General features: G+C 37.0%; 1 protein-coding gene across 1 annotated transcript in view; it reads right to left on the reverse strand.

The window, feature by feature from the left end:
- GPC3 (glypican 3) overlaps positions 1–14,633 on the reverse strand; it is an 827,003-nt gene that overhangs the window by 250,355 nt on the left and 562,015 nt on the right. The window contains exon 4 of the mRNA XM_036271345.1: positions 13,765–13,898. Within this exon, the coding sequence (XP_036127238.1) occupies positions 13,765–13,898 (134 nt within the window). The remainder of the gene's footprint in view (positions 1–13,764; positions 13,899–14,633) is intronic.

A 14,633-nucleotide genomic window follows, 5' to 3' on the forward strand; every position in this document is an offset into this window, starting at 1 on the left:
GATGTGTGTGTGTAAGAGAGAGAGCGGGAAAGAGAGAGAGAGAGAGAGAGAGAGAGAGAGAGAGAGAGAGAGAGAGAGAGAGAGAGAAATATGTTATAAACACACACATAAATATCCAACCAAATTTCTGGCCTAGTATCTTGTTACAGATATAAGATATACATGGACACACAAAATAAAACATTACATACCGGAGAGTCGTGGATATATTTATAAAGAAGTATTAAAATATGTATGCAATAAATGCCCATTGATAAATAAAAATAAAGTACCTTCATTTTCTAAAGTGATGTTCCTGATAGGAAGGAAGTTAAAGAGTTCTTCATATTCAAGTCTACCTTAAGTCTCTACTAAGTTTTTGGAGACTCTGCCAGGGAATTTGCCGGCAGTGGAATAATTATTCAATGCTGTCTCCAGGCTAAGAATGGATCAGCCTGATATACAGGCCTCTGGAGGAGCCAGAGATCTGAATCTCATTTGGACACCAGTGGGAGTCCTGAGCCCAGAAATGCCTTCCGGGGGTTGTTCTCAAATCTGGCCAAAAGAGGGAGACTGATAGAAATTATTTTCTTACATTTAACACCATTTTCCATTTTATTATCATAAAACAATTCATTTCAACTAATAATTTAAAAGAGAGAGTTCATAATATTCAGCATATCTCCATTAAGGCTTGGATTACAGTTAAGTCAGGGTGATGGACAAAACAACTCAAGAAAGGTTATTGAGACATATATAACTCCTGATACCCCAGAAGTTGCTTCCTGCTATTCTCAAACCCCCTCACAGTCAACTCCTGGTGGCTGAGCTTCATCAATTTCCAAAGTGAAGAGGTTCAATACAGGGTTCTGAAAATAAAAGTCAACAATATAGCTTCTCACAGAGGAAGAAATGGGTTTAATTAAGGCTAATAGGAGAGATACTCTGTTTTACAAGATAATAATACAGTTCTCAAGAGCAGAAACTGAAAGACTAAAGGTTGAGGCTGAATAATTCCACCCTCTCCATGAGGTAATGGAATATGGCCATTAATCTATAAGTAGTGGTGGCTCTCTCTTTAATGAAAGTTTCCCTTAGGCCTCCTCCTATTTCCAAACTCTCTCACTAACATAGTACACAGCAAGAAAAATTGAACTCCTAGAAAATCTTCCAATTTGACTTCCCTAGAAGTTAAAAAGAAAGCACTCTGAACTTCTTCTTGTCTCCTAACTCAAGAAGTTTTTTTAGGTAATGATAAAGTTCACCAAAAAATTAGAGAGGATACATAGAGTCTATCTAAATGTCAAGGGGATGAGGGGCTGCAATAAACGTAAGACCTTCCACTTTAGTATGGAACGATATTACTTGGTGGGGTCAAGAAAAAGTAAAACAAAACAAAACAAACAAAAAAAACAACACAAAGAATGAAAATAATGTAACCATAGTCTGGGTCATCAAATTCTAGAACTCAGGAGAATCTCTTTGAAAGTTAAGCGAGGTAACTTAGAGAAATAAAATGTCATCTTATTTTATAGGGTATTCATTACCACCAAGGACATACAAGACAGGCTTAGGAAGAGCTTATATTTTATTTTTTTCAAAATAGTTTTGTTGATTTTAAGAGAGAGAGAAACATTAGTTGCCTGTCTCCTGTACACCCCCTTACTGGGGATTGAGCCTGCAAGCCAGGCATGTGATGTGACTGGGAATCGAACCAGTAATCTTTTGGTACATGGGATGGCACCCAATCAACTGAGCCACACCATCCAGGACAAGAGACTATGTTTTTGTTTGTTTGTTTTTATTTTTTAAATATGTTTTTATTTATTTATTTTTTTAGAGAGAGAGACATCTATGTGAGAGAGAAACACAGATCGGCGGCCTCCTGCACACCCCCACAGGGGACTGAGCCCGAAACCTGGGCATGTGTCCTGACCAGGAATCAAACCAGGACCTGTCAGTCTATGAGACAATGCTCAATTCACTGAGCCACACTGGCTGGGCAAGACTGTGTTTTAAAAACATTTTTCTGAATTCGTTATTTTGAATTTAGAACACAGTTCATTTAGCAACCATGTTATAATGGTTGGATTCTCAGAACAGTCCCATAAAACCTGTGAGGAGTAGCAGCTAAGAGAACTGATTTTGGAGTTTAGCCTACTCGAGTTTCCAATGGCCCCTGCTCCCTTGCTTACTAAGTAGTAAAACCTTAGGCAAATTCTAAACTTCTCTGAGCCTTAGTTTCGTTATCTGTAAAATGAAGCGAATGATAAGATGCTATGATGATTAAATGAAACAATGCATGTAAACTGTTTAGCATAGTACTTCACACAGAGTAATCCTCCCACAATGTTAGCCATTTGAAAATTTACTACCATTATTATGAATCTGTAGAATACAAATATACTATTTACATGTAATATATTATATTCCAGAACAATTCATGTATAGAATATAATTAAAGTATTTTCAAGTTTCAGGTAACTTTATGTATACAAGATAAATAAATTCCTCATCTTTTAAGGTTGGTATTAAAATATACAACCATCCTTGGGATGAATACCACTTGGTCATGGTGAATAATTTTTTAACTGTATTGCTGGATCCAATTTGCTAATATTTTGTTAAGGATTTTGATGCAAGGTTGGTACAATATTTGCAAATCAATAAATGTGATACACCACATAAACAAAATGAAAGATAAAAACCATATACTCATAACAATAGATGCTGAAAAAGCATTTGACAAAATCCAGCACCAATTTCTGATAAAAATGCTCAGCAATGTGGGAATAGAGGGATCATATGTGGACATAATAAAGGCCATATATGAAAAAACCTACACCCAACATCATACTCAATGGGGAAAAACTAAAAGCATTTCCCTTAAGAACAGGAACAAGACAGATTGTCCACTTTCACCACTCTTATTTAACATAGTACTGGAAGTCTTAGCCACAGCAATCAGACATGAAGAAAAAATAAAATGGTTCCAAATTGGAAAGGAGGAAGTAAAACTGTCATTATTTTTAGATGATATGACATTTTACATAGAACACCCTAAACACTCCATCAAAAATCTGCTAGTTTTAAAAAATAAATTTGACAAGGCAGCAGGATACAAAATTAACACCAAGTAATCAATGGCATTCTTATACACCAGTAATGAACTCACAGAAAGAGAAACTAAAAAAATAATCTCATTTATATCACAGCAAAAAACAAAACAAAACAAAAAAAAAAACAAGATACCTAGGAATAAACTTAAACAAAGAAGTAAAGGACCTATTTGCAGAAAACTACAGGACATTGAAAAAAAGAAATAGAGGAAGATATAAAAAGTAGAAGCACATACCTTGTTCATGGATTAGAAGAATTAACATCATTAAAATGTCCATACTACCCAAAGCAATCTATATATTCAATTCAATCCCCATTAAAATACCAACGACATATTTCAAAGAACTAGAATAAATACCCCAAAAGTTTATATAGAACCAAAAAAGACCTTGAATAGCCACAGCAATCTTGAAAAAGAAAAACAAAGTAGGAGGGATCACAATACTGGATATCAGGTTATACTACAAAGCCATAGTAATCAAAACAGCTTGCCACCGGCACAAGGACAGGCATATAGATTAATGAGACAGAACAGAGAACCCAGAAATTGACACAAGACATTATGCTCAATTAATATTTGACAAAAGTGGCGAGAGTATACAATGGAGTAAAGGCAGCTTCTTCAATAAATGGTGCTAGGAAAATAGGACAACTACATACAAAAAAAATAAAACTAGACCACCGACTTACACCATACACCATACACAAGAATAAACTCATAATGGACAGAAGACTTAAATGTCACTTGTGAATCTATAAAAATCCTAGAAGAAAATGTAGGCAACAAATTTGTGACATCACACACAGCAGAATTTTCAGCAATACAATGGTTAAGGCAAGAAAAACAAAGGAAAAAATTAATAAATGGGACAACATCCAACTAAAAACTTGTGCACAGCAAAGAAACAAGCATCAAAATTGAAACAGAATACACTACATGGGAGAGTATAATTGCCAACGATACATCAGATAAGGGGTTAATTTCCAAAATATACAGAGTACTCATACAACTCAACAAAAGGAAGACAAAGAAACCAATTAAAACATGGGGAGAGGACCTAAATAGACACCTCTCCAAACACGACATACAAATGGCTAAGAGACATCGAAAAAAATGCTCAATGTCACTAATCACCAGAGAGATGCAAATTAAAATGACTATGAGGTATCACCTCACCTTTGCCAGAATGGCTGCCATTAACAAATCATCAAACAAGTGCTGGTGAGGGTGTGGAGAAAAGGGAACTCTAGTACACTACTGGTGGGAATGCAGACTGGTGCAGCCACTATGGAAAACAATATGGTGTTTCCTCAAAAAATTAAAAATTGAACCCAGTGATATACACTCAGAAGCCTGAAACACCAATAAAAAAGAATACATGTACCCCCATTTTCATAGCAGCACTATTTACAATTGCTAAGATCTGGAAATAGCCCAAGTGTCCATCAATAGATGAGTGGATAAAAAAAGCTATGGTACATAAACACAATGGAGTACTGTGATACCATAAGAAAGAAAGATCTCTTAACTTTTCAGACGACATAGAGGGACTTGGAAATTGTTATGCTAAGTGAAATAACCCAATCATAGAAATACCACATGATCTCACTTATTTGTGGAATATAACGAACAAACTATGCTGATGAACAAAAGAGACCCAGAGACATAGAAGTAGGGTTCAGACTGACAAACCTCAGATGAGGGGGGTGGTAGGGAGGGAAGAGATAAGCCAAAGAACTTATATGTATATATGCATAACCAGTGGACATAGACAACAATGCTGTGGCGGGGGGGGGGTGGCAGGATGGGGAGGAAGGTGCCAATGGGGGTAAAAGTGGAAACATTGGAAACAATAATAAATTGATTGGTAAAAAAAAAAAAAAAAAAAAAAAAAAGTACAACCATGTTCTCTCCCAAAATATTTTTTCATGATATTCTTTCTCAAAGAGTATGTAGCTATTGGGCTGTGTAAACCATTGAACTAATCTGAAGTAGCAGTTGGAATGGTCTTTGCCTGGTAGGAAGGTAGTGGTAGCCTTTAGAAGGAATTGTGTCTAAGAATTAGATGTGGAGCATCCAATATGGAAGGCCAAGATGCAGTTGAGTTTAAAAAGCTAGATTAGTCCTGGACGGTTTGACTCAGCAGGTAGAGTGTGGGACCATGGACCAGAGGGTCTCGGGTTCAATTCCAGGTCAAGGGCACATGCCTGGGTTTCAGGTTTGATCTCTGGCCCTGGTCACAGTTGTGTGGGAGGCAACCAATCCATGTATCTCTCTCACATTGATATTTCTCTCTCCTTCTTCCTCTCCCTCTCTCTCTCTCTTTCTTCCCTCTCCCTCTCCCTCTCTCTCTCCCCCCCCTCCTCTTTCCCTCCCTCTCATCTACTCTATCTAAAAATAAATGGAAAAATATCATTGAGTGAGGATTAATGAAAATAAATAAATGAAAATAAAAATAAAAAGGTAGATGAGTCATCAGAGAAATGCAACTCAAAACCACAGTGAGATACCACTTCACAAGGATGATGATGATAATAATAGTAATAAAGACAGAAAAGTGTGGTGAGGATGTGAAAAAATTGGAACACTCATACATTGCTGGTGGGAATACAAAATGGTACAGCTGCTGTTGAAAACAATTTGGTAGTTGAAGATAAGCATAAGACCCAGAAATTACACTACTAGGTATATACCTAAAATAATTAAAAACAAGTACTCAAATAAGTACATGTACATGCATGCTTACAGAAGTACTATTTACAATAGCCAAAATATGGAACAAGAAGAGATGTTCAATGGGTAAATGGATAAACAAATACATATTCTATATGATGGCATATTATCCAGCCTAAAAAGAAAAAAAGACGAACCTTGAAAACATTATGCTAAGTGAAAAAAGTCAATCATGAATGACTACATATTATATGATGCCATTCATGTGAAACGTCCAGAATAGGAAATTCTATAGAGACAGAAAATAGAGTGGTTGCTTAGGGCTGGGGGGAAGATAAGGATTGGGAAATGATAGCTAGGGGGTATGGGATTTCCTCGTGAGGTGACAAACATATTCTAAAATTGATTGTGATGAAGGTTGCACAACTCTGTGAATATACTAAAAACAGTTGAATTGCATACTTTAAATGGATGAATTGTATGATATGTGGATTATATCTCAGTAAAGTTGTTATTGAGATATAACCCCCCACAAAGGGTAAAGAAGATGTGAAATAAGTCTCAGAGAAAGAGAGGCTTGTATACTTGGGGAGAGATGTCCCTTAGAACAATGCAAAGCAACAGTCAGGAGAACTGGGAAAGAAGCAGGTTTGAAAGGGCATGAAATAGAAGTCTGGGTGAAGGGTGAGAAGAGACATTTTTATAAGCAGCTGCAACTTCAGCACTGCAAGATCTATAGACAGTGGTAAAAATCTATTTTCCACCTGGCCAGTATGGCTCAGTGGTTGAGTGTTGACCTGTGCACTGAGAGGTTGCTGGTTCTATTCCTGGTCAGGGTACATGCCCTGGTTGCGGGCTTGATCTCTGGTAGGATACATGCAGGAGACAGCCCACTGATGTTTTTCTCATTGGTTTCTATCTATCTCTCCCTCCCTCTATCTCTAAAAATCAATACAAAACATTTAAAAAATCTATTTTTCTTTCAAATGAAGTTTGTTGGTTTTCTTTCTCATTATAAATACATGCTCACTTTGGAGAAATATATGCTCACTAAATATTTTCTATATGTAGACAATATAGAAAGGTAGAAAGAAAGAAAAAAAGCTTTAATCCTACCAGCTAGAGACAATCACTGTTAATATTTGCACATGTTTCCTTCCAGACTGTTCTCTCGGGAATATTTTATATTTATTTCTCTAAAACCTTTTCTTCTTGACAGACTTATTCACTGAGTTCTTTTTGATTGTTAGTGCATATTATTCCCATTAGAACCTGCTTAGAATCCAAGATGGATTCAATTAGGAAAAATAACAAAAACATCATAACAGTGAAATAAATGTCAGTTCTCAAATAATTCCCAGGGCCTGTGGGATGAGACAGCACCCACCTTTGGGAAAACAAAGAGCAGGGTACCAGCACATCTAGGAAACTGTCGAATGTTTTTCAGTCCTCAAGTACATTGTTATAGTACAGGCCATTCCTTCATGCAAAATCTTCTAATACTGTGAGAAAATAAACGTTGGTTTCCAAAAGAGAATTCGATTTTTGAAAATAAATCCAGAAATACTATTTTGAGGGGTAGAAGAAAGACTTTTTAAACTGTTGGGGAGTTAATGAGCTTTTTAAAAGAGTGACAATTGGTGATAATGTCCTCTGACACCATAGCTAGAAAGCATCAGAGAGTTATAGGAGTAGTTTTTCTCCTACCAGTTAACTGGGCCTATCTCATTTCTCCTCTTCATTGTTATTCCTTCCTAAACCTGTTCTGGCTTAGGAATTAAGTATATTTTACTTTTATATATTTTTAAAGCTTTTTAAAAATATGTTTTTATTGATTTAAAGGAGAGGGAGAGAGAGAGAAGCATTGATATGATAGAGAATCATGGATCAGTTGCCTCCTGTACACACCCTGACTGGGGACTGAACCTGAAACCTGGGCATGTACCCTGACCAAGAATCGAATTGATGATCTTTCAGTGCACAGGATGTTGCTCAACCAATAGAGCCACACTGGCCAGGACATTTATCTTTTCTTAAATAAAGCTTTCTATCCCCATGCTTACAATTTTTAAAGGAGGTCAGCTGAATATTTATATTTCTCTCTTTAAAGAAAAATAACTGAAACTAAAGTAAGTGATATACTAATTACGCATACATGACTCAGTCAAGATTTCTTTTGTTGACAGACAACAAAAGAATCTCTACCCACGAACTAAGGCAGTCTGCTCAACTGAATTATCTCTAGGAAGAAAAAAACAACAAAAACCAGAAAGTCTGGAGAGTTAGTTGCCCAAGATAGGAAAAACAATATGGTTGAAAGGAATGTTCTTTGATTCCAATTCCACTTCATTTTAATATGTGCATGCCAAACAACCCATCTGACATATAAATTGTGGAGCCTATGGCTCTCACTTAGGACAAGCCAAACACTTGCTTACAGCAGTCTGCTCAGAAAAGAGTCTCTTCAGAGAGGTTTCCATTCAGTGTGTTAAATGTGGAACTAAAGGACAGGGCTCCTTTGCATACAGAAGCCAGTTTGAAATACTGCAGCTGGGTGCATGTGATCTTCTCTGGAGAGCTCTCACCATCCTGAAGAAGAGAGTCCCCTTCTTGGGTTGTGGGGGAGGGGATTCCCTTTGCATTCTTGCAATGATTTGCTTGGGCAGGCATCAAAGCAGCACTAATTGGAAACCACTAAAAGTAAAAACAGCCTTTCACCACCAAGTGCAGATCCTGCACATTTCTCCTTCATTATTAAGGTCCCTTTTCTCTTAATATAAAGTAATATGAGCTCATTATTCTTTTAAAAAATTGAAAATACAGAAAAGCACATCAACTAATTGAAATGATGCAGGATCATACTTAATGCTGCTGCAGAGAACCTTTCACAATCTGACCCCAAACTGTGAGTTTTCTACCACTTCAGAGACTAGCCCATACTTTTCCTTACACTGTTCCCTTTGCCAGGAACACTTTTTCTGTCCTCCGTCTGCTGATTTCTACTAGTTCTTCAAGGCCCAGCTCAAAAGTTACCTTTTACAAGAAGCCTTACTTGACTTTCACAGGAGAGCTGCTAATTTCCCTATCTAAGATGCCACCACCCTTTTGAATGTAGCTGTTTTGGCACTTGCCCCTAATGTATAAAGAGTATTTATTTGTGTGTCTGTCTGCCTAAATAGACTAGGAGGAGCTCCTCCTATTCATCAAAGCTTAATCCTTACATAGTGTTTAGCACATAGATGGTGTTGACAAACGTTGAAAGAAGTAGAGTCCAATTTAGGGCAGAATGACTTATACCAGACCCGAAACTCACTGATTTCACCCAGGACATACTTTGTTGTTTTGTTTGGCAGGTGGAAGATACCACTAAACTTACAAAGCTGCCTAGCCAAACCAGAGCATCAATCTGAGAAGGAATAGGAGTCAGTATTGATTTGGACCACGTTGCTGATATCACCTTTTGTTCTTTTCTTTCCAGGTCATTAACTAGTGTCACCAATCTATTACTCCTATAGACCAAGTCAGAGGGAAAGGGGAGAAGGGGGAGTGCAGGAAGGGGAAGGCTGGAACATGCAGATGTAATGACACAAGGGCGGAGAAACTGTGTGACTTTCTCACAGGTCAGCAGTTGGGCCAGAAGCTTGGTATGTAGATGCAGGATGGACTATTCAACTAGAGATTTTGGGTTTCCGAAAGGGAAATATATTGCTTATATATTCCATCAAAATTTATGGGGGATATACAAATACAAGGTAAACACTACCATAAGAGAAGTGGTGAAATAGACATTCAAGTGGGCAAAAGAGGAAGAGGCTGACATCTGAGATGTGCTGAAAATATTAGAGTTGAAAAAGACTGAAAATCTCATTTCTTCTATTCTGATTGTACTATTGTACATCTTGTCCTATCCTCACTGTTTTAAATCTGCTGACAGATATTTTCAATATTTATTCCTTAAAAGGACACTGCATTCCATTCATAGGCCATCAGTAGAATATCAAATCACCTTTAAATTGAACTAAGTTATTTCTAAGATTAGTTGTATGTTGCCAACTACCCAGTTGGGGGCAGACAAACAGATGACTTCTGACTGCTACCAAATGAATCCTGCATTTCTTTATGTGTTGTTATTTTCAATAAGGCAACGGGCTTTTCAACTCATAATTAGATTCAGACAGCTTGCTCAAAACCTCCACAGACTGAATGCCACAATAGGGTTCTTTTCCAACTGTCATATTTTTAACCATAGAGGATGGAGCTTGCACATGGGTGTGAGGGGTCCTGGAAGCATATACATTTTTCTGGACAGGGTGAAATAGTGTGCAGAACATACTGAGAAATTTACAAAGGTACTAACACTGCTAAAACAAACCCTTCAATAACATCAAATTGTAGGGGTACAGTGTATTTAGCCAGAGATCATCTTAATCCCTAAGTCTTTCCTTTCCCTAAGAGGGTTCACAATGCCTATTTGAGGGAGTTAAAGAAAAACAGACACTCTTTTATTGTTTTGTTTTCTTATTCCACTAGATAATTCAAAAATAATGGCTACACACCAGACTCTAATGCTTAATTTTACTAAAAAGATGAGAAGCATCATGAGTCAGGCTCATGTTTCCAACATCAAAAGGAGCCCTCCCTGACTACCACTTACTCAATTCTGTAGGCCTTGAAATTTTTCTTACTATTCTTTCTTTTCTTCTGGGGTAACAGGAAGTCCAAAAATGACTAAAACAAAGTGCCAAATCTGGGTACCTGGTCATGAACTCATTTATCCATTTATATTTCCCTGGAGGTATCAACATCTACAGAGTCCTCCCTGTCCCTCCAGAGCCCAAGATAAAAGCTATTGATGAGTGTCCTACTTACTAAAAATATGTGTCCAGGAAGTAGGGAATAGACTGACAGACCTCAGAGGGAAGGGGGATGAAGGGGGGCAGGAAGAGATAAACCAAAGAACTTATAGAACTTATATGCATAACCAATGTACACAGACAACAGTACGGTAACGGCGGGGGGGGGGCGTGTCAATGGGAGAAAAAGAAAAAAACATCTGTAATAAAATTAATTAATTAATTAAAAATAAATAAAATTTAAATGTAAAAAAGAAAAAAAAAAGGTGTCCAGGATGACAGGGTAATTTCAAAATTGGGCTGGGTTACAGTGCTTACTTTGAAAAAGTTCTTCATGTGATTCTGTTACAAATCCATGTACCAACTCCTTCACGAAGCTTTCACTGTAACTCCCTGGGCAAAGAGGTTCTCTCTTTCCCCATAGGCTGTTTCTATATACTCTGGAAATCCTTTTGCACTTACAAAACTGTTTTGTATTTATTTTTATTCAAGTCCATTTCCACATTACAGTGATTTGGAGAGCAGAGACTGTGTCTTGATTTTCAGTGCCTAGTATATGTTCTGGCATATAATAGGTTCTGGCATATAATAGGTTTCCTAAAATTCTGCTGAGTTGAATATACATACATATATATGTTCATAAATATATAATACTTATAATTTATATTTTATTTATACATAATTAATATATAATATTATATAAATTATTTGCTTCAGTCTAATATGCAAGGGGTTTCTACCAGTTAAAGATCAATGGCAGGCTAATTCCTCATTGGTTTTGACGAAGAGTGAAAGTAATGGTGAACAACAGACAAAGGACAGTCAGGAGCTAAAGAAAGCCTCAAGAACTCGCCTAATTTTATCTTCCTAGAAAAACAAAAACTTCTCAGAGACTCCTCATGCTATAGGAAAATGGTTCTCAAATATCCTGGTGCTAGGAACCTGTGGTGATTTTTAAATATGTCTACAAATTTCTTTATACTATTCCCTTCAAGAGGCGAAACTTCATTTCCCGCCTCCTTGAATGTGGACTAGAATTTGTGACTCGTTTTTAGCAAACTGACCATGTCAAAATTGAGAGTACGTCACTTCCAAAAGTAGGTCATAAAAATCATAACAGCTTTCTCCTTGTTTTTGTCCATGGATCATTTATTCTGGGGAAGCCAGATGCCACGTGGTGAGGATACTCTTGAGGTTTATGTGGTGAGCCTTCTTCCAACAACCAGCACTAACTTGCTCAATGTGTAAGTGAGCCACCTTCAAAGGAGATCCTCCAGCCTCAGCCAACACTTCAGATCACTGCCAGCCGCAGGCATAATCTTGACTGAAATTTCTTAAGAAACTGAGAACCACCCAGCTAATCAGTCCCCAAATTTCTGACAGAGACTGTGAGATAATGAATGTTTGCTGTTTTAAACAACTGTTTGGGGATAATTTGTTATACAGCACTAAGTAACAAATACAACACCTTAACACTCTTAAAAATTGTTTAGGACCCCACCCTGGCCAGTTTGGCTTAGAGGTTAGAATGTAAGCCCACAGACCAGAGGATCTTGGGTTCAATTCCTGGTCAAGGGTGCATGCCTGGGTTGCAGGTTTGATCCCCGGCCCTGGTCGGTGTTGTGTGGGAGGCAGCTAATTGATGTGTCTCTCTCTCTCACATTGATGTTTCTCTCTCTCTCTCTCTTCTTCCCTCCCTCCCTCCCACTCTATCTGAATATCAATGAAAAAATATCCTTGGGTGAGGATTAAAAAAATTGTTGAGGACCCCAAAGACCTTTTGTTTATGTGATATATATCTATCGATATTTATTGCTTCAGAAATTAAAACTCAGAGAAATTAAAAAACTATTAATTTTAAACTTATAATAATGAGTCATTATATGTTAGCATAAATAACATTTTTATGAAAAAAGTGAGGAGAGTGATACTGTTTTTGCATTTTAGCAAAATATTTTTATTGCTTGTCATAATAGGAAATGGATAAGTTCTCCCATTGGCTTCTTCATTTAATCCGTTGCAATGTGTTATTTTGGTTGAAATATATGAACAAAACTCAGCTTCACACAGATATGTAGTTAGTAAAAGGCAGATCACACAGACCTACTAAAGGGGTCTCTGGGACTCCTTGGGTCTGCAAATCACACCTGAAAACTGCTGCCACAGGGAAACTAGGAATCCATTAGTTTGAAAGTCAACAGAAAAGAAGAAAATGGGACTTCCTAATATGTTTTTCTGGAGGACTCTTCTTTCAAGAAGTCTGACTGCCTTCTCTAACTCTAAACTATATCATATATGACTAGGAATTTTCATTTCAAAACTTCCAGTAATAAATGGATATGAATGGAATAATTCAGCCCATATCTGAGATGTTACTTATTTTATCTCTTAATTTTCCATCTGTAGGCCAATGTCGCCCAATGTCCTCAAAGTCATCAGGAAGCAGATCTTGAGTCTATCTATTCCTGAGCCAGTGGCAGGCTGGCTCTATGTGCACGGCTTTTGAGGAAGGCAGTTCTCCTAGATTTGTGTTGGGCATCCTATCAAATTTCTACTCCTTATTTGTAGACATGAAACAAGAATAGGGAAGGAGGGAATCTGGCTGTGGGAAGGAGGAATGAAAGAGAAAAAGGAACAAACTTTAATTTAGTCCCTTGACTGCTATGTTACAAAATAGGGACTGAATCCTTCATTTGATCATTCTTCAAAGAGTGTGTAGGGTGTGCATGCAGTGTGTGTGCATACACATGAGTGTGTCTTGCCATTTTCTCTGGTAAACTCATCCTGGAACCACTGTTAATAATGGGAAAAGCCACAAACTAAGCCATGGAATTGTGTGACCAAATCATAAGCAAAAAATAAAAATCTTTTATCAATGAAGATTTTGAATAGAGAAGTCCATTCCACCCTGTGTTGTTGTACTGAATATTCACATATGGTAAGTTTACATTTAAATATGGCTTAGAAACAATACAATATAGTTTTTCTTTAATATTGACAGATGATAGAATGTAATTAACCAAACACTCTACTCAGAAGGACTAAAAAACATGTATTTAAGAAGTTTCACTCCAAGGGTTTTTTACCTTAAAACACAATTGCTATTTGTATACTAAAATAGAGAAAAAAAACTCTCACCTTCTTCGACTGGATAAGGTTTCTTCATGTTCCACATGAGCAACTTTTAATAACTTCTTGTCAATAAATAGATCTTCAGGATAATAAGCAGATCTATATTGACGTTGTTGAGAATGGGCACATAACTTGCCAATCTGAAAAAAATGGAGTGCAATATAATTATATAATACTTTCACATATATTATAGTAGAAACAAATTGTGTAATGCATTTTAATTTCTTTCCCCAAAAAGAGCAGAATGAAGCTATTACTGGTGTCAAAAAAGGTGATATGCTTTTAAGGGAAGTAACCATCTGTGGAAAAAAAGGCTGAAGATTGGGGCTGGGGGAACTCTAAGTGCAGCCTATTCAGAGATTTGCTAAGATAACAAATGCTTTCTTTCTACAGTGAAATGCACATTTGAGAGGACTCTCTACACAGGACTTATGCCATTGATACCTTTTAATGGCACTTAGTATTTACACATATGAAGTTCACAAGTGGGTTTTGCAAAATTTAGGAAGAAGCAGTGCAGGAGATGAGGGGGGTATATGAGAAATGTGTAGAGTAGCTTGTTAATAGAAGAGCAGTCTCCCATGCATAGAGTGCTCCTCATTCTTATGAGCGTTTTTGTTATAAGACCTAAGCTATGGCATTCTGAAAAATGTCAATGTAGTTGCTCATCAGGCTTTCCTAAAAACACCCAAGGGAAGAAAGAAGGCAAGCCAATCCATCAATAACCAGTGTCATCAGCTATGATCACATATCATTGAATAAACCCAGGATTGAGAGTATTAAAAACTACAGGTACTTTCCACCTTGCTCTTCTTCCATTTCCTCAGTACCTAACTCCCTCCTATCTATTCATTTGTTCATTCAAAAATAGTTAT

Source organism: Molossus molossus, unplaced genomic scaffold, assembly GCF_014108415.1.
Source record: "Molossus molossus isolate mMolMol1 unplaced genomic scaffold, mMolMol1.p scaffold_m16_p_2, whole genome shotgun sequence".
NCBI classification, from domain to species: Eukaryota; Metazoa; Chordata; class Mammalia; order Chiroptera; family Molossidae; genus Molossus; species Molossus molossus.